This window comes from Aythya marila, assembly GCF_965140915.1.
Source record: "Aythya marila genome assembly, chromosome: 17".
Classification (NCBI taxonomy): Eukaryota; Metazoa; Chordata; class Aves; order Anseriformes; family Anatidae; genus Aythya; species Aythya marila.
In genome coordinates this window covers 2,461,378-2,480,332 of record NC_139058.1, presented here as the reverse complement: position 1 = coordinate 2,480,332, position 18,955 = coordinate 2,461,378, and the positions used below count along the sequence as shown (strand labels likewise).

Here is an 18,955-nt window from a genome sequence, read left to right as displayed (position 1 = left end):
AGGCTAAATCAAACAGCTCTGCTTCACTTTTCTGCCTCTTTTATAAACAGGCAACAGAGTCCAGCCAGAGTTGGCCCGTAATTGCTGAATTCATCGCATAGCAAACCTGTTTGCAGTCCCATAGATCATTTAGTTTATGCATGATACCATTCAAACAAAAAGGGTGATGAGGAAGCAGTCCCATTGCTGGAGACCAATTGCAATATGTGATTCATTTTGGCTTAATTCTTTGGCATTAATCCAGCATGGTGAAGCATAAAATGGTGTGACGCAGTCCCCCAAATAATGGGTTTCAACTAGATCAGCATTTAGCAATGTTTGTGAGAATTTCACTTCCTAAGTGTAAAGAAGAAGCTCTTACCATGGCCAGTAGATGTTGAAACAGATACCCAAATCCATATACAGCCAGCCACCCTTCTTCCTCCCTGAAAAATTTGATAAAATTTTGTTGAAAAAAGTTCAGAATTTGATTATAGATTGTATTTAGAAGTACAGAGCCAGCAAATTATTGTTTAAAACTAAAAACCTGACACAGTAGTCCCTAGCTAAGGAAATAATCCTTAACAACATTGAATTAATTAGGTTAAAAACTTGAGAGTTAGACTCTTTACAAAACACTTTTTTTTCTTTACAGAACACTTTTCTGTAAAGTGTTTTTCTTCATTAATTTGATTTTTGTCTTGGAGAATTTATTAACATGAAGGTAGATTTCAAGAGTATTCAGTTCAATGCACAACATCAGACGTTTTATTAAGCAATACTAGACTGTTGTATTTAATATAAAACACATCAAGTAGAAGTCATCTTACTATTGAAGATAGCGAGCTAAAACTTGTAAGTTTGTGTTGGTCTTTGGCAACTTCACTAAGTGTAAGCAGTAAGCAAAAACAATGGTGAAATTATAGACAAAATATGGTTCAAATGTGTAAGCAGCTGTCTTTACTTCTTTGCAAAATTAAAACTAAAAATGTCCTGTTTGTAAAGCAAGAATTGAGAATGATGTTGCATATATCAATATAAAGCAAATGTATCTTTGCTTGTTAATGTCATTTTTAGTGGACAGAACACCATAGCTTCAAGATTGAAGTCATCTTGAGAGAAACAAGGGAGTTAGTTATCCATCAGTGAAGCAGTATCAACCTTCAAACCAAGAACAGGTAGCTTTGGAGCAATTCTAACTTAAGTTTAATGAATTCATCCCAATTAAAAATGGTTGACTTCATTTCTATGTACCAGTGTACACTTGGATATATGCAGAGTGTGATAACGAAGAATGCATCTAGTATGTTCACATCCAATTTATAGCAATCATTATAAAAGAAGATGCCAGTTCTAAAATTCATGGTACTACAAAGGACTGCATATGATCAAAAGCCAGAACGTCTTTGATTCAAGTACTAGTGGCTCTCTTCTGAGCTGCGTGATTTCAGGCAGATCAGTTAACACATAACTATGAAAACAGGAATGGCTGGACGCTCCAGGGAAATTTAGCTTGCTGACATAACTACCAGTATCCTGGCCACAACTACAGGGTCTACTTAGAATTAAAATTATTCCCCTCAGTAATGTGGGAACATCAGTTGAAGGTGGTTTTTCAGCTTTGTGAAGGATCCCTAAGTACAAAAACTTTCTGAATGGCTAAAACATTATTCTTTTGGAACTGCATTTAGGGATATCCTGACTTAAGAGTTCCATTTTTATATCCAGTGAGACATATCCACACAAGGATTTTTTTTCTTCCTCTGAACGATCTCTTCAATATGTACATTTAGCAGTTTTTATACAGAATTTCTACAAGCAGTATCTATAGTTGGCCACACCTGCTTCAAAAAAAAAACCACAAACTAGCTACTTTTTTCTTACTGAAGTGCTGCTTCACAAATCCCAGTACAGAAATTTGCAGTATTATTTTTTTCCTGTAGTGGTTTGTTTTTGCAAAAACACAAGAGGATTCCCTCCTGCTACCCCTGCCCTGCCTTTTAACCTCAGTGGTGCATTTTCCTCATCTATTTACAGCTTATATAAGATCCCAAGATTTAGTGTCCTAAAGCCTTGTGCTTGCTCTATATTTTTTTGCTTTGAATTTATGTCATTTAAATTGACAGCCTTTGACTAATAGGTTAGCCTAGAAGAAAAACAGCCCTTTTTAGTCTTAAGTATCACGTATGAAACTTAGTAATGCCTTTGTTCTAGCACTTTGACTCATGTATATCACATGTTTTTGTCCTCGAGAAGCGAGTTTTAAAAAATTATTGCAGACTAGGTAATTATTTTCACAGCTTAGTGGGTTGGAAGGCTACAAAAAAAGATTCCGTTTCCAACATACTTAGCGTTCTTCCCTAGCTCAACAGTCACAAGAAAGCCCTGCAAGTCCATGTTCTTCGTTGGTGTTTTACACAAGACAAATTTACATCCAACTTTACATTATTTGTTCTAACAAATGTAGGTAAAACAATAGAGAACAGTATTTAATGAATCTCTTTGTCATGCTTGTTTAAACAAGGTACTTAATTTAACAACAGTAACGGTCACTGATTATGAGTGTTTCATTTTACAGATAACTGAGAAACCGTATTCTGTTAAAGAAGATAGATCATCCAAATCATTCCACCACCTATGTAAAAAAAAAAAAACGAGCTTGATTTCTCACCTGCAGAGAAGCAAAGCAGGTCTTTTGTTCCTATTGAGAGTGTCAAGCTTATAAACAAAGGGTAAATCAGTTTTTGTTCAGACATAACAGCTAAGTATTGAGTTGCAAAAAAATCTTATGTTAAATCTCTGCTGCTTGTAATTAACTAAAGTTTAGGAAGTGTCCAATTGTCACTTACACATTAATTACCATGTTATTATATTCATCCTGCCTGTAAGCTTCTTCAAGGACTAATTCCTGATTCGTCCCCTCCCACCACCTTAAATATAAACACAACTATCAGCTCTGCAACATGTTCTTAGGAACAACATCAAGCTTCAATGGTATTTACTTACCAGGGGCATTACAACTGTGGTACAAAATGAAGGTACTCCAGAGTTCCATAGGAATTACAAATGCTTTTGAGACACTTGAGTCATACTTGAGCTTTTTGCTTCCCTTAGTTGTTTTTCAGCTATCCTGCCTCATTGAGTTTGCAGTAAATTAATTCTTCTTCTAGCTACCATATCTTTCAGGTATCTTCTAGAATCTCAGCTATTGCTCTTTGCACGACATTTTAAGCACTGTGAATTAGGTTATAAAAAATGAGTTAGAAATGCAAACCTCTTTAACACATAATTAATCACCTGATTGATGTCCTCAATATTTTGTACAGATTAGATTTATTTTTCAGATGTGCAATAGCATTTCTAAATACTTTCGCTGATCCCAATGCTATAAATGAACATGAATATCATGCCAACAGGAATTCGTGGGAAAATCTGAGTGATGCCTGCTCACACTATACCCACCCCATTACAAATTTTATTATTCATTTTAGTAAGCTCTAATCTAGGTTATTATGCCACACCTATCACCATGGGAACACGACTTAAAAGTACCAGAAATACGTTGCTATTCAGCTTTTCTCAGACTGCAGTGTGATCTGAGTGCATTTGCAATATACAAAACCAATTTGAGTAGCTGTACCTGAAAGATTAAAGAAATTCAGTAATCAGAAACATCTTTAGTGCAGCAACAATGTATAGTACCTGGTAAGAACAGTGAAAGTATAGATAAATACTTTTAAGATCAAGATGCACTCTTTCCTAATCATGAGAGAAACAGCAGGGGTAACTCCCCATCCTGAACTGTGTGTTTTATAGCACAGAGCTCACCATTTGTAAAAGGCTAAAGTCTTTCAAACAAAACAAAACAAACAATTTTTATCAAAACAAACGAACAAAAAGCAACAAAAGACTAAGATTATTAAATGGACACAGTACTAACCATAGGAATTTTAATTCAAATATGCTGTCTGTATACTTCCCTTTGTATCAGACTACAGGTCGAGAACAGTATTCGCTGACTTGAACAACCAGTCAGGCCAGTCACTTTGCAAAAATATTCCAATGGGTATGAATACACGACACCAAATGGAGTCCATCCCTGTCCCAAGCCTCTCAAGATAACATTTGCTTTAGATACCAGAAGACACCTTCCGAAAATGAAGTATTTTTTTTCCAGAAACTACAAGGGTGCCCAGAGCAAAGTTCAAAACCTTGTAAAATAAAGCATTAAACATATTTAAGCTAGAATTTGATGTTACTTTAAAAGCTGGGTTACCAAAATGACTTTGCTTTATCCTTACTCCAATTCCTTCAATATAAAACTTGGAAGCAATAAAGTTAACAGCTAGTTTAGGTGCAAGTAAGAATTTGTAGAAACACAGAGGACTTAATTGATCAAAATAGGTATGTAGAAGGGCAATTTATTACGAATTTATTGTGAACAGGAAGAATTAAGTATAGAACTAGAGTTCTATGCATATAATATGAAGATGATTTTCGTCTTGTGTCTGCAAGCAAGGCACAAACATGTAACTATCCCTGTAAAGTCTGCATGCCTTACTAAAGGAGCATTTCAAAAGGGCTATTAAAAAAAGATCTTCTAAGGTGTGGGGTGAGAACTGCATGTTTAAAATATGAGCACCTCAACACACCCAAAAGGTGTGTACACTTGAAATCATTACCTCATGCCCTGCATCACATTATTACCCACATGTGAGTGATGCAGCACACAGCATATAATAGCTTGTGTCAACTGCGATTACTGGCTTTTAAATTCATGGGAGGAGGAAGCACGGAGAAAGCACAAAATCTGTATGTGATTCCCATCAGAGCTTTCTTTGTGAAGTGCACAGAAGCTGGAAGCATTTCAATTTCAAATTTTCAATTTCTGGCTCAGAAAGCAGTACTCTTAATTTTTCGTAGAAAAACTAAAAAAGCCTATCGTTTTAGTTTGTATGATAAATATTTTACCTGGACCTCTACTTTCCAAATGCAATGAGATAAACTGAACTGGTATACGCTGCAAACAGAACTTTTTCAGCCTCTCAGAAGACAAGTTGTTCACATATAAAGACACTTCAGGTTTCCTTTCCTGTAAAGTTTAGAGCAACAAAAGGAAAAAAAAAAAATAAGCACTTTATCTGCAAAAGGCTGGGCTTTTCCCAGGCATTGAAATAGAGAGTGTAGTAATTTGACACATTTTAAGAACCTTTGGAAAATACCTGCAATCAGTAAAGCTGAGGTTTTTGGAGAATAGGTTCAGTCTCTGAAGTTATCTTATCAAACACATGCTGGAATGTCACTCCATCACAAGTGTTTTCTTAGATTCTTGAAAAGATTGTTTTACTGTGCATCTTACATGGCTAGAAATACTTTTTCCCTGCATTTATATAAGGGCAAACAAATGCTTTACCAGCTTCAATGAATACTGTTAAACCAAACCAGTGCTCCCTCTGCTGGCAATGTATATGTACAGCCATTCCACCTGTAAGTCGCTCTGAAGACAGTTGAGAGAAGGGAAAAAAAAGCATTAGAACAATTAATAAGCAGAATTATAACACTTCTAAGCTTTGTCCTTTCAGAAGTTCTTCAGATAATGAGAACTGAGCGGTATGGGCAAGTTCTGTTTTAAGTAGCTACAATCATTTTAACAGCTTCTTGTATATAAAAACTTGAACCCAATAGTTGTGACCTTTCCTAAAATAATCAATCAACTCTATCCACCCTCATTTTAATCAGCTTCTTTTTCCTAATTGTCTTGAGTGGCTCATTTCCAAAAGCAGCAGTTTAATGGTTTAGGAATCCAATTAAAAAAAGATCTTTATAAAAGCTCATTTATTAAACCTCTGTACATAAAAATGAACACATATGTACAGCAAGTTTACATGAAGAAGGATGTTACAAAAGATACAGTGGTAATTAAAACCGACCCACATAAATAAAAACTTATAAAAATACTTGAAATGGTGAAGATAATGCTGGTAATCCCTGATCATTTTCATCCAATTTCCAAGATTTTGATGTGGGAAATCTTAACATTAGCACTTCTTAAAAACATTCTGAATATATTAAACTTATCTACAGGATAATTAGCAAAATCTATAAAGTATAGATTATTATACAAAGAACAGATATAAAAAAAAAATCACCAATCCACCTGAAACTCAAGGACAATATAATTCTTAGCCGAAGTAATGAACAGCAAAACAACAAATTCCTCTTCTTAGAGTTTCATGTATTGGCAAGAAAACTGTTCTTAACAAATCTATAGTCCTGTTATTTCTTAGTGGAAGGATGCAATTTGGGAAAATTCTTGTGTATTTTCTGGTTGCATTGGTCCTGGTCAAGGTGGAAGTCCTGTATTAACACTTCAGTTTCAAGGAAGAACAGGGTAGAACTGTATTTGTCAAGATATTCTCCTTCCTACAAAAGGATGAGGAAGGTTATCTGAGTTTGTAAAACTGGAGGAGTAAAGGGTGCAGGAATTTGGACATAATGAAACAAAGGAAGACCAGTTAAACTCAAGTCTTTTTCTTTTGCTGGTTTCTTGGGGAGTTCTTTAACACACTTCTTATTCGAAGATACACACCTGTTGATTCTGCCATATTTTCAAATTCAAATGGTGTTATACCTACAGCAAACTTGCTCATATCAGGAACAGGACTTGAGTTTTTTGTGGATGATTCAGTGCTTGTCACCACTTTATTACCACCTGCATTTTCTCCATTGTTAACTTCACAGTTGGGAGCAGGCATGGTGTTATCCAGCATGCCTTCAGAGTCTGAATTATCAGGATTTTCCTTTAAATTAAGTAAATTATCTTCTGCATTAGGACCAGTTAAAGAATGTTCATTTTCTGATACCTGTTCGCTGACACTAGAAAGCTTTGTTTCCACTGTAACCATCTTTTCAGATGATCTTACTTCTGCAACAAGATCTATTTCGTTCCTAGACGGCGATGATGTAACAGAATTTCCAGTTAAAGGTGTATCAACAGGGATATCAGAGTCACTGTTTGTGCTTTCTGCCTGCTCCAGTGCTGCCCAAATTAACCTCTGTTGTTCCTCTAGCTCTTCCAAGGTTAAAGTATCTTCATCCATGGTTGAATCCACTATTTTTGGTTGAGGAACAACATCACTGGAAGGATTCAACGGTGGAGTTGTCTTAGGAAGAGGAGGGTGGGTGGGTGTTGGAGGTTGAGTTGGTGTAAGACTTTGTGGAGTAGGTGGAGGCGTGCCTTGTGGTAAAGGAGGAGGAGTTGAAATCAGTGGAGGTCCAGGTGGCAGTGGAGGTTGGAACTCAAAACTGTTATGAGCTTGAGATCTTTGAGATGCTTCGACATCTGGAAACAGATTAAAGAACAGCTATTAGAATCTGAAACCTGACTAGGACGAGATTCAAGTGTGCCGATACTCCGAATAACTAGCACACTAATATAATCCCATACCTGTTTTTTAGCTGAGATACAATAAACTTTTTGAAGGTTTCAACATCCACTGAAACTATCAACGCTAACATTTTAATTCAGAGAAGTTACTTGAAAATAAAAATTGAAACTAGGGAAGGAAAAAAAAAAAAAAAGCAGAATAACTATACCGGAATCTATGTCCATGTCAGCTACTGTTTCTTCCAGGTTGTCTTCTTTTGGTCGTTTTGAATGATGAGAACTTGATTTCGATGCAGGCCTTTTATTGCTAGATTTTGGACTTGGCTGAAAAGAAATTATCCAGGAAAACAGAAGAAATTAGAATTAGATTATGCAATGTAATATGTCCAGCTATAAGAATAGGTTTAAAGCAATTTTGTAGTTATACAATTATTTGACTGAGTTTGTAAACTAGACACTGAAGTTTAAGAAATTTAATGCAACTGAACAGAACTGAAATTTTGCTTAGGTTTACATGGCAAAGGAAAAGATTGTGTTTTCTCAAGTCACTATATTGAAATTACTGTATATCATGTCTACAGCAAGTAAGTTCTTCCCTTATTAGGGAAGTCTGGAACCAAGACCACTTTTAGGCTGTAAAAGTTTACAGCTTCTTTTTTTCATAACCATTTAAAAAATACTGCACAACTGTGATCTGCCTATGAACACTGAAAAAATGGAATTTACTCTAAACATGAAGCTCTTTTTTTGTTAGAACAGATAAGCCAAGATACTGACTATCTGACTGGTTCACTGCAGTGAAAAAAAAAATCATTACAGCGTTACTGTAAAACTAACAAAAGCATCAGGATTTCACACCTGGTAGTTTCAATAAGAAAGTCTAAATGAAGATACAAAGAGAATCATTGGCTTCGCTAAATACAAGAAAACTTTTTTTTTTTTTTTAATTAATAATATTAAAATATATTTACCGCATGAAAATTAGTAAGGTAGTTAGCAAAAACCTCCTTCTGTTGAGATGGCTGCATGGGTATGGAACCAAATATCTGCCATTCCTACAACAATAAAAAAGAGAAATAAGGCTGAATGATGCGTATGATTGGCTAAAAACATGACAGGAAAAAATTAACAGAAATGCTAAGACATTAACAAGCCCAGACAAATCTATTTTCTTGTCATAAACCTCATTTAACAGGGGTAAATAGAACTTAAATACAAACTTTTGGCCAGGGATTGCGCACTGGTCTTATGCAGCTTTCTTTAGTCAAAATTGTGGGAACACCCACAATAACTTTCATATTCCAAGAATATTCTGAAAATGTAGACAGGGGGAATGAAGAGGCACTCACACTTTAAGTTTTGTCTTTAAGAGAAGCCCAAATATCTCCCTAGGCTCCTGTTAGCCTCATAAAGGAAATAAATACCCCAGAAGCATGGTCAGACATATCAGATAGATACCATATCAATTACCTCAGCAGCTCCCGCCCCCCAAATCAAGCACTTAAAAGGCTGTTGAAAGAAAATCATCAGATGCAGAATGCATAACATTAAACTTAACATAACATTAAATTTAAATTGCTAACTGCAATGACTGTTACTCAGCACACTGTTCAGAAAGAGGGGAGAGTCACTTACATCTGGAATCCCACTTGGAGTGGAGATATTAAAGCCTGGATAGTTTATCAACTTAGAGACATCATAAGTGACACGTCTTGGTTGACGAGATCCTTCATCTTCTGTTCCATCATCATCTGTAACAAAGTGCAATTATTATTGATGCTAATTAATGTCACTGAGGAAATCTACAGGATTAAGAACCCATGTTGTGTTTGTTTTTTTTTTGAATACAAGTAATTACAATAATACATGAAGGCTTTGAAATCCACAAAGGCAGTAACAGAGACCAAACCTATCAGATACGTGCAAGAAGCTACCCCTAAAACCTGACTGGGTATTCATAATATTACTAACCTTTATCTAACATTACTAGCCTCAGAAATTGGCATCAGGACTGTTCTCTGGGATCTGGCATAATGTCGGTCATTAGTAAAAACCTGGTAAATTACTCAGTAAATTGGGTTTTCAAAAAGATGTTCTTTGCCTGCTGGTAGGCTTCTTAGACTTGTATCAAAGGTTGATTAGAGTGAAAACACACTGACAAAGTTTCTTAATCTATTCAATCATTACAGAAGAAGCTATTTCACTGCCACAGCACAGATGGATGAAAGGGGAGTATTTCTTATATGACTGTAGAAAAGAAAACGTGATTTAAACTTTTTCACTCTTCCATAAGGATGATGGTGGTTTACAAACTAGGTACTTGTACTTTGTCTTCTGAAAGGAACGCAGCAAGCATATAACCCCCATATTGAAAAATGCATTCCCAAAGCACATTCCTTACCTTTACCATCATAAAGTGCAAGTCCTGAGTACTCCATTTCAGCCTCTTTGAGCCAACCTGGTGGATAACCCAGCTGACGCATGCGATATATAAATGGAGGAAGACTCTTAGCTGTGACACCAAGAGCATCTTGAAGTTCCCCACTGAGTTTAAAAAAATAAAAAAGTCCATAACTGAGTTTTGACAAAAGGAAATTGATATCCCGTTGAATTTTGAATTATCAAGTTGAAATGATTTAGCTGAAACTATTTTGTCAGTCAACCCCAGAAATAAAAACTTTAGGTCAAAAAAAAACAACTCTGATGTCAAACATAATGTGTAACACATCCATTTCTCATATGGTTAAATACTGTACGAGAAGCAATGCTACTCTGAAAACTTAGCTCCTGACTTATTATTACCCATGGTTCACTGCCTTAACTGTAGCGATCAGGACAGGAAGGGTGAAACTTAATGCAATACTAAATGTATTAATGTTTTCTGTAGAGACTGCTATGGCCAAATTATGTTTTTTGTTTGTTTGCTTTTAATATTTTGAATAGAGAGTCAGGGTTATTAAATTAGCAATAAGAGTTATGGTTTGAAAAATGTGCAATTTGTTAAACAAAATTTTATTGGGTGAAGAAATTCAAACATAATACACCCACAGTTAAATAGGACTCGAGAATAACATTTGGCATTCCAAAGGAAGAAAAAGTCATTCCAGAAAAGCATTGCAACAGCTAATGAAATGAAAAGAGATACCTAATGACTCCTGGTTTAAATTTTCCAAACCTCTCTTCTACTTCTTCTGCATGATAACGCTGCTGAAAATTCTGATTGCTTGCTTCACCACAAGCTTCCATATACTCCTTTCTCTTCTCACTTATACGAGCTGCATTTCGTGGCTTAAAGATAATATAATTTGGAAGTTTAGGTTTGAACAATTTACAGTTTATGCTTGCCTTCACCCAGCATAAAAATGGTACTCCTTGCCCTCAACAAGCTTTTTTTTTTTCCCCCCACATGGCTGAGTTATATCAACAACTGTAATGAAAACTACATATCAAACAAAAAAAAAGGAATATTTGCATTTAATCTAATGGCAAAGAGGAGGAAAGACTGAAAAATGTCCCTAGATAAAAGGAGACATTCAGATCATTATGTTATGAAAAATAACTTACATTCTGATTTAGCGAGTTAGAACTTAGATGTATGAACAGTATTATTTATTCAAAAGAGACGAATAATTATTTGTACACCATGACCAATGCATCTAATTTTTTGAATGGTGCAGTTATACGAAACATTTCTTGGAGAGAGGCAGTCTTTTAAATACTGATGTAGAGTTTACCTTTGGACAGTCTTTCATTTGATGCTCTTCAGAGCCACAATTGAAACAATGCGGTTTTGGCCTGCTTAAAAAATGCAGAAGAAATTATTAAACCCCCAGATCATTATTCAATGTTAAATGCACTTAATTCTTTTAAACCTTATTGGATTTTTAGTCTTAGACTTTGAAAGAAAAAAAAACTTAAGTACTGCTTGTTGATTTCATATGCTGTCATCTGCTTTTCTTAAATGGACTACTTAATATCAATCTTAAAAGAGAGCAACAGAATTTTGTTTCACGGTCCTAAGTAGAACTCAAGAATTGAGAAAACACAAATACAGCATTGTAATCAATAAATAATGCATGACAGTGTGTGGAGAAGAAAAAACTGAAATTATAGCAGAAAAGCAGTACCTCCAAGCAGAAATAAAGTTTTTATATTCCATTTAATAGAGATCTATTCCTTTAAGAGGGAATAAAATAGTAATAGAATAATTCAGGTTGGACCTCAGGAGGCCTACAACCCAGGTTCCCACTCAAAGCTGGGTCAGCTACGAGATCAGACCAGGCTGTCAAAAGCTTTATCCAATCAGGTCTTGAAAATCTTCAAGAAGGGAGAATGCATAACCTTCCTGGACTGCATGACCCAGTAGTTTACTCTCCTAATGGTGAAAAAGCTTCTCCTTTCATCACATTACAGATAAAATTCACTGATGGATTTCTGCTTCTGATTAAGTATGTAAACATTGCATTTATTGGCACTATTTAAGCAAACCAAAACATACGTTCTAAAGCTGATGATATGTCCAGAAGAAGGAAAGAGAGGATGTTAAAACAAGAATTTTAAGTCTAGAATACAGATAAGGAATCACTCAACTTAATACTATTGTAGTACAGCAATACCCGCATTTCTCTTTTCATTCTGGTATCATCAAAGGTCTGACAGTTTTTACAAAACAGAGAATCAGCATTGCAGAAACAAATAGAAGAGCATGACTACTACTTTCCTTGTCCACAGTTTGAACAAGTTATATATATATTGTGAAACTGCGTACTGAAAACCTGAAATGGAATTTCAACTGCCTTCAAGATTAATTTTCCTTGTAAATTCATACCATGGGAAATATTTTCAACATTATAGGAGGGAATATCCCAATCTCTTAACAAGATTTTAGAGAAAGGCTTTTTACTGAACATTCGTTTTATCAAACTAGGATGGGAACCAGAAGCAGAGATGAAAGGGTGACACAAGAATGAGCATCCAAAGTGACACCTGCCCTCCCTGTGAAGCATGCCTTCTGCTTCATCTTTACCTAGTATTTGAACACAAACATTCTGCAACAATTCAAGTATTTTATCACTATTCCATACCATGAGAACAACCCTTCAATCTGCCTTCCCTTCAGCTGGTAGTATTTCTAAACAAAACATAGTTGAAGTCAACATTTCCCTTCATCTTTGAAATTCCTGATAAAAGCTTGCATGGCTCTTGTTGCAACTGAAATCAATGACTTCAGATCCTACAAAGACCACACAAGCTTTCAAGTGGAAAGTCAATTAACTTCACTTCTTACCCTCCCATAAAAGCTATGCAATCAACTCTTAGGATCCCTCTGTCTTACTAGTCTATAAACTAGTCAGACAGGAGATTGTTCTGCAACATAGTAGGAACAATGATAGTACACCAGTGCAGGGATGACAAAGCAATCACTAAAAAGACAAGCAACAGAAGAATAGACCATAAACAACTTTGGAAAGTTTTTACACGTCCATTATAGGCCCTTCCTAAATAAAATGCAGTAAACCACAGATACCCATTGACTGCAAAGCGCAGCACTGGTTTACTTAAACTCATGGCTCAAGTATGTTCAATGGTTTAGCATATATGGGAACAAACAGTATACATCTGAACTTTTCAGCTCAAAACTTTATATTTAAGAGTAATACAAACCTTTTTGGTTTTACTTGTATTTCTTGTCCATCTAGGGAGAGAATCTGGCTGAAAACTTGATGATATCTTTAGATTTCAATAAGGAACTGCTACTGGATGAAGCAAAATTTCAATCTCATTTAAAATATCAATGGTAACCTACTGCTGCTTTGAATAGAATACTGACTCTTCTGGATTAAATTACAGATGGGTGCTTAAAGTCAATAATTTAGAAGTAAAAACTACAAAATTATATCCACTTTTAAGGTGGGCTCATATCATTTTCTACTAACCAATTTCTATCCGACAACCTATTCTGTTCCTTTTCAGCACTTGCTAAAACTAGAATCCTCTTGTTGATAGGCAAAAGTATCACACTAATGATTTTGATATACTTTATATCAATCTTATTAATAATATACTTTGGTAGAATTTCAAAAATATAACTTCTTAACTGAGCGTAGACAGGTCATGTCATATGCTACTTGTGTTTGCGTTTTGACTGCAATTTATCAGCTGCTCTGCCTATTTGTCTAGAAAACTATGAGGAGAGAAGAGGCTCCCAAGTGAGCCGGCATGGAAAAGACTTAGGAGGTTCAGTAAAGTTCAGAGGCACGTCAGTTTCCAGAATCTAACAGTTGTTTAAAAAAAAAAAAAAAAAAAAAAAAAGCAGATGCCAGGTACTAGTCAAATTGACATTAATACTTCCATTATTTAGAACCATGGTATCTGATACACTATGTAACTCACTATTTAGGCTCAATGTCTGCGGGAGCTGTCAAGAAAGGTGCAGTAAGTACATTTAAAGAGTAATACCAAAGCAAAGCTGGCAGATATGAAAGTTTAGCCAGACTTAACTTTGCATTTTAGGTACCTAACAGGAATTTCTCCTATTTCCTCGATTTGGAGGTTGAGAGATGGTACAAGTACCATTTGGAGTAGGATTGTCCCAATGCTTTACAACAGAGGCAGCTTTCCAAATATAAAATTACAGCACAGTGCATACACAGTCAAAGGCAGGCACAAGAAAACCCAGGTTAGCTGGCTTATAAATTTCCAATTTTTCTTCAGATACAAATAATATTTTAACACTACGAAGCGACCTTTATTCCAATTCTTGATTACAGAAATGAACTGTGAAACTGTCTCCTCTCCAGACACTTTTGGGAGAGGAAGCAATATTAGGAAACTGGGGAGATGAGATTACTTGAACAAGCTATTTCCTCATTCTTATCAATTAAATTTTGTCATTTGACTGCAATATAAAAAAAATTCTCCAGTATTTCCCTCAATCACATCTTTTAAATAATAGCTCTTGTACACAGCAGAGAACCAACTATAAAATGGATGCAAGTTAAGAGCATTACATAATTAGAAGACTTTCCTCCAGTTCCCAAGATTGGCAAAAAATCACCTTATAGAATATTCAAGTTGGCTGAGCCCTTTTCTTCTCTTCTAGAGGGAAAATGCTTATTCATATCTGGAATGAGCTTTCATTCCAAACCTGACTGCAGACTGGCCCAGGAAAGTTCTAATTTCACATGATGTATTTACAGGGATATAGCATTCACCCTTCCCAAACATAAGTCTTCTGAAAATCAGCGAGCCAATCATATCAAAATACATATATACTTTGAGGAAAAAAATCCACTAATTCTTCATTAAAGTTTTTCATCTCTAACTGATATGGTTTTGATAGCAATGTACGATGTACTGAAGCAAAATTGAATTCAATTTACCAACTGGCATTCTTTGGATTTGATAAACAAAAACCCCTTGTTTTAGGAAACAGGATACTTAGGTATTTCCCATCCTTCTGTCAGCTGTGGATTCTCATTTAATAAAGGCTGTCCCAGTTTATCGAGACAAAAATTGGTAAAATACAGAACACTTCCTACAACCTGTAGAAAAAAATTCAGAAAATTGTCAGAATGATGTCAGTATTTAGGTCAGATTATTGGTAGCATTTCTAAAAATTTACACCACTTGAAATTCTTCCAGCTTTTTCACCCGCTCTGTAAGAATTTACAAATAATACACACCCACACCTGTACAAATCAGCATTTTTTTTCCATTGATATGGCCAAAACATGGTGAACTTAACCATTATTACATTGATAAATGGAATTTAATGATGAGATCTTATTTAATGGCAATGTATATTAAGTACGTAGAATGAAGACCTACCATTGAAGAGTATATAGTCAAAAACTTACACTAAAAGCTTCCTTAATTTTTTTAACAGAATTAGAGCTTGCTGGTTTACAGTCCTCTTCCAAAAGAACACTGGAGGGCTGACATAAAAAAAATGAAAACAATTAATTAGAAATAAGTGAGAAGATCTCCTAAATTAATCAAGTATATAAGAGGCACAGAACATGCAGTACAGCTACTATTTTTTCCATGACACATTAGTTAAATAGTAGAATAGAAATATTTATGTAAATGACAATGCTTTCCACAGTCCAAAATACCATACGGATCATTTCTTTGTATCTTTCTCTTAGTTTATAAGATTTAAAAAAAAAAAAAAAAGAAAAAGAAAAAGACAAAGCTGGGCCAAACATTATCAGATGCATACATTTAGCTTGTACCTAAAGAACTTTTCTCAGTTATTTGAACCAACTTATCACCAAGCTTATAAACAAATTTCAGTGCAGACAACTTTAAGGAAGTTTTATTTTTTATAGAAAGGATTTTTTTGAAGAAGATCTACTGCATGTATTTGATGGTTCCCTGATTTGCATTTACGTAGGAAAAAACATCTAGAATTCAGCTACTTAATATTGAAATTTTGAACTTTTACACTGCTACCACTATAAAGATGTGAGAGAAGGAATGCCTAGTCATAATTTGAGCTTCACAGTACCTGTGGTTTAACATTGAAGTGCGTTTTTTCTTGTTCACCTCTTTGTTGCTCTTCATACTTCTGAACCAAGTTAAAAACAAAATCTTCAATTTCTTGATGATACTGCCTGCAACAGAATGAAGAATTATAAGAAGGTGAAGAAATAAGCAAGGCGGAAACATATACCAGGTATCTTTTTCCAAGAACCTGCCATTTACGACTTCTTGAGAATTTAGAAAAGGAGCAGTACTCCTAACTGCCACCAACACAAATGTGATAACCTACTAGGAAGCACACCATTATTTTAGCGTGAAAAAAATAATAAAAAAATGTACATATAGGCAGGAAAGGTTAATTTGCTGTATTTACCAACAACACTCATGAAACTCAAATTGTTATTCAGACTCACTTCAAGCTCCTGGAAGTCACACTTCATTTCATGCTATACACATTGCTAGTAAAAACAGCAGACCGCTTGTCATATCGTTAACTCTTAACTTTTCTTCCCTGCAAGCGTACCAGGTTTGTGTTACACATTCTTTCGACAAACACTAATATACCCAAACAAAAACCAAACGCGGCTTCCTGTCAGGACTTTTTCTTGAAAGGTAAAAGTACTTACTTAGAAATGACATTGTTCATAAATAAAATCTGCAACAGAGGTCCATCGAGTTTAGAGCTGTCCACTGAAATTCCACTAGAACAGAACAGATAAAAAATAATGGTTACTGCATTAGCTTTATTGTAAAAGCTCTCTATCCTATTTGTTGTAACAAATAGTCTGTATTCTATAAGCAGAGGAACGTTTGGCCAATCCAAGTTCTATTATTTTAATAAGTTTCTGTTCTCTTAAACAAAAATCCTTCTCCTACTCCACGCAAATCATGCATGTTGTTGGAAGAAAACAAGAGAGACATTTAATGACCAGGCACTGCTTTGTAAACAGCAAAATAATACTCTTATTTTACTATTTTAACATATTTGTTCTTACTGCTTAACTTCACAAAGAGCTGTTTCCCTAAAGGCCACATCAGTTACATAAACAGACAGATCATAACGGCATGCACAGAAAAGGTTACAGCACTACAGACTAAGTTTTTGATACTCGAGTCTGAAGGACTTTTTCAAGGATGACAACAGCAATTTAGAAGCCCAGTGTCAGCAGAGTGGGGGACGCAGGCAGGAGGTTTCTAGATTTTGCAAAACACGCTGCAGCTATTACCAGTCACAGAGTACCACTACTGCAAACATACACAAATCATACAAAGCATTGTAAGCCGGCATTAACGTACCTGGGACGAGTCAGAATGTTCAGCTTCCTTTTAAGTTCCTGATGTTAATTTCTTGTTAAGGAACATTACTTTCTTCACAAGACACAACCACACCTTAATTAATTGCAGAGTTGAACAAAACACCTAACAAAAATCCCACAGAACAACAAATCTTTCATCTCACTGCACAGAGGATTATTTACAAATCCACCTGTTGCTGAAAAAAACCCACACCATAAAGTGCATATGTAAGAAAATATTTGATGTACTGGTTTCAGCTAGGATAGAGTTAATTTTGGAAAATTAAGAAAAAAATGGTCTAGCTGTGTCAATCCAAAAAATTCATTACCGACAATATGCCTGAATTGTCAGATCACCGGTCTGTTTTTAAAATCCCTATACTCATGACAAGAGTCAAAAAATACACTCATAAAAAATACAGTAAAATACACTCATAAATAGAAAACAAATAAATAACTACACGAACAACTAAGAATAACTAATAAAATGAGTATGAAGAAAACACCTCAGATTGTACCTGCTATCCCAACAGCTATGCAACCTATCCCAACAACCCTTTAAGGAACCAGTCACAATTTAACGGTTTAATATTATTTCTAGCTAGGTTAATAATGGATCTTCAAGGTGAGCGTGCAACTATTTGTTTTCTCTATACAAGCAGGAAGGAGTAGTCCAGCACTAAGTGCTTTAGCAGCCATCCCAGAACTCAACTACCTCCTCTGCCAAGGGAGGTGCCGCTGGTACACAGCTGAGTATCCTGAGGGTAAAAATCCGAGCAAAATCCGAGGAAACTCCACAGAAAACTCGGGTGCGAACTCCCTCCTCGGCGCCCTTCGGGAGGCGCAGGGCCCCGGCCCGGAGCAGGCCCAGCCGTTCCCGTCAGGATATTCTCCGCCCGGAGCCGCCGCACCGTCTCCTCACAGCCCTGCAGCCGCTCTCGCAGCTCGGCCAGAGCCCCGCCAGGTCCCTCCTCCTCCTCCTCCTCCTCCTCCGGGCCGAGGCGAGGCGGCGGCGGCCCATCCTCTCCGTCGAGCTGCTCGAACAGCTCGCGGTCGCCGAAATCCACCTCAGCCGCCATCTTGAGCCGCAGCAGGAAGGGCGGGGCTTGGCGGGAGCGACGGGCAAAGGGCATGGGGAGCCGCCCCAGCGCGGGGCCGGAGGACTACAACTCCCGGCATGCAACGGCGCCAGCTCGCCGCCGCAGCTGCCCAGCCTCGAGCGCTTTGCCTACTGGGAGATGTAGTCTCCCCTCGCTTTGCGTGCCTGAGGCGCAGTGCACGCTGGAGGCTGTAGTTCTGCGAAGGGCGGGTTTCCCCAAAATGGGGACTCCGCCACCTGGAACTAAGAGTTGAACCCTTGTTTTAGCCCCGCTTTCTTACCCCTCCACTTTTTTTTTTTTTTTTTTTTTATTTATTAAGGGGGGGGGGCTACGTGGAATGTGTGGAGAGAAAATTATGGCAGGATGTGTTTCTGTGTCCTGCTCCTGCCTGGACCACGCATTGCAGAGATTAAGGCATTCTTATAACACACATTTACATAGCAAGAAAAATAAATGATTGTTTTAAATTAACACTTCAGTACTTTCAAGTACCCTGAACAGTACATAAAGTATTAGCAAAGGGCTCCAGCACCTCCACTTTCTCACCACTGTTGTTTTTATCGTCCCTTCTCTTCTCTTTACCAAAAGTGATTCCAAACTAACAAAAAGTTCAGTATTAATCCCTAAATCTGTGATCCATGCCACTAAAATCTCTTTAAGAAAAGTGTACTTGGAAACAGGCAAAGCAGAACAAATGCTCTAGTTCT

General features: G+C 36.4%; 1 protein-coding gene across 2 annotated transcripts; it reads right to left on the bottom strand.

The window, feature by feature from the left end:
* Positions 1 to 5,805: 5,805 nt before the first annotated feature.
* On the bottom strand, positions 5,806 to 18,886 carry ZCCHC8 (zinc finger CCHC-type containing 8). 2 transcript variants are annotated; one of them, XM_082774271.1, is made up of 14 exons: positions 18,038 to 18,886; positions 17,150 to 17,192; positions 16,480 to 16,554; positions 15,879 to 15,984; positions 15,226 to 15,303; positions 14,807 to 14,910; positions 13,031 to 13,096; positions 11,101 to 11,164; positions 10,512 to 10,654; positions 9,768 to 9,910; positions 9,002 to 9,117; positions 8,338 to 8,421; positions 7,576 to 7,690; positions 5,806 to 7,321 (listed from the first exon to the last, which is right to left on the bottom strand). In XM_082774271.1, the coding sequence occupies exons 1-14, from the start codon at positions 18,279 to 18,281 to the stop codon at positions 6,501 to 6,503; spliced, it is 2,202 nt and encodes a 733-aa protein (XP_082630397.1). In that variant the 5' UTR covers positions 18,282 to 18,886; the 3' UTR covers positions 5,806 to 6,500. The 2 variants fall into 2 exon arrangements, with proteins under 2 accessions (XP_082630397.1, XP_082630398.1); XM_082774272.1 differs by having other exon boundaries at positions 11,101 to 11,161.
* Positions 18,887 to 18,955: the final 69 nt, after the last annotated feature.

Coding starts and splice junctions, on each gene's coding strand:
- ZCCHC8 (XM_082774271.1), bottom strand. CDS start 18,281: ATGCCCTTTGCCCGTCGCTCCCGCCAAGCCCCGCCCTTCCTGCTGCGG. Junction 15,304..15,878: donor ACTTCAATGTTAAACCACAG/GTACTGTGAAGC, acceptor TTTTTATGTCAG/CCCTCCAGTGTTCTTTTGGA. Junction 13,097..14,806: donor GAAGGATGGGAAATACCTAA/GTATCCTGTTTC, acceptor TGAAATCTAAAG/ATATCATCAAGTTTTCAGCC.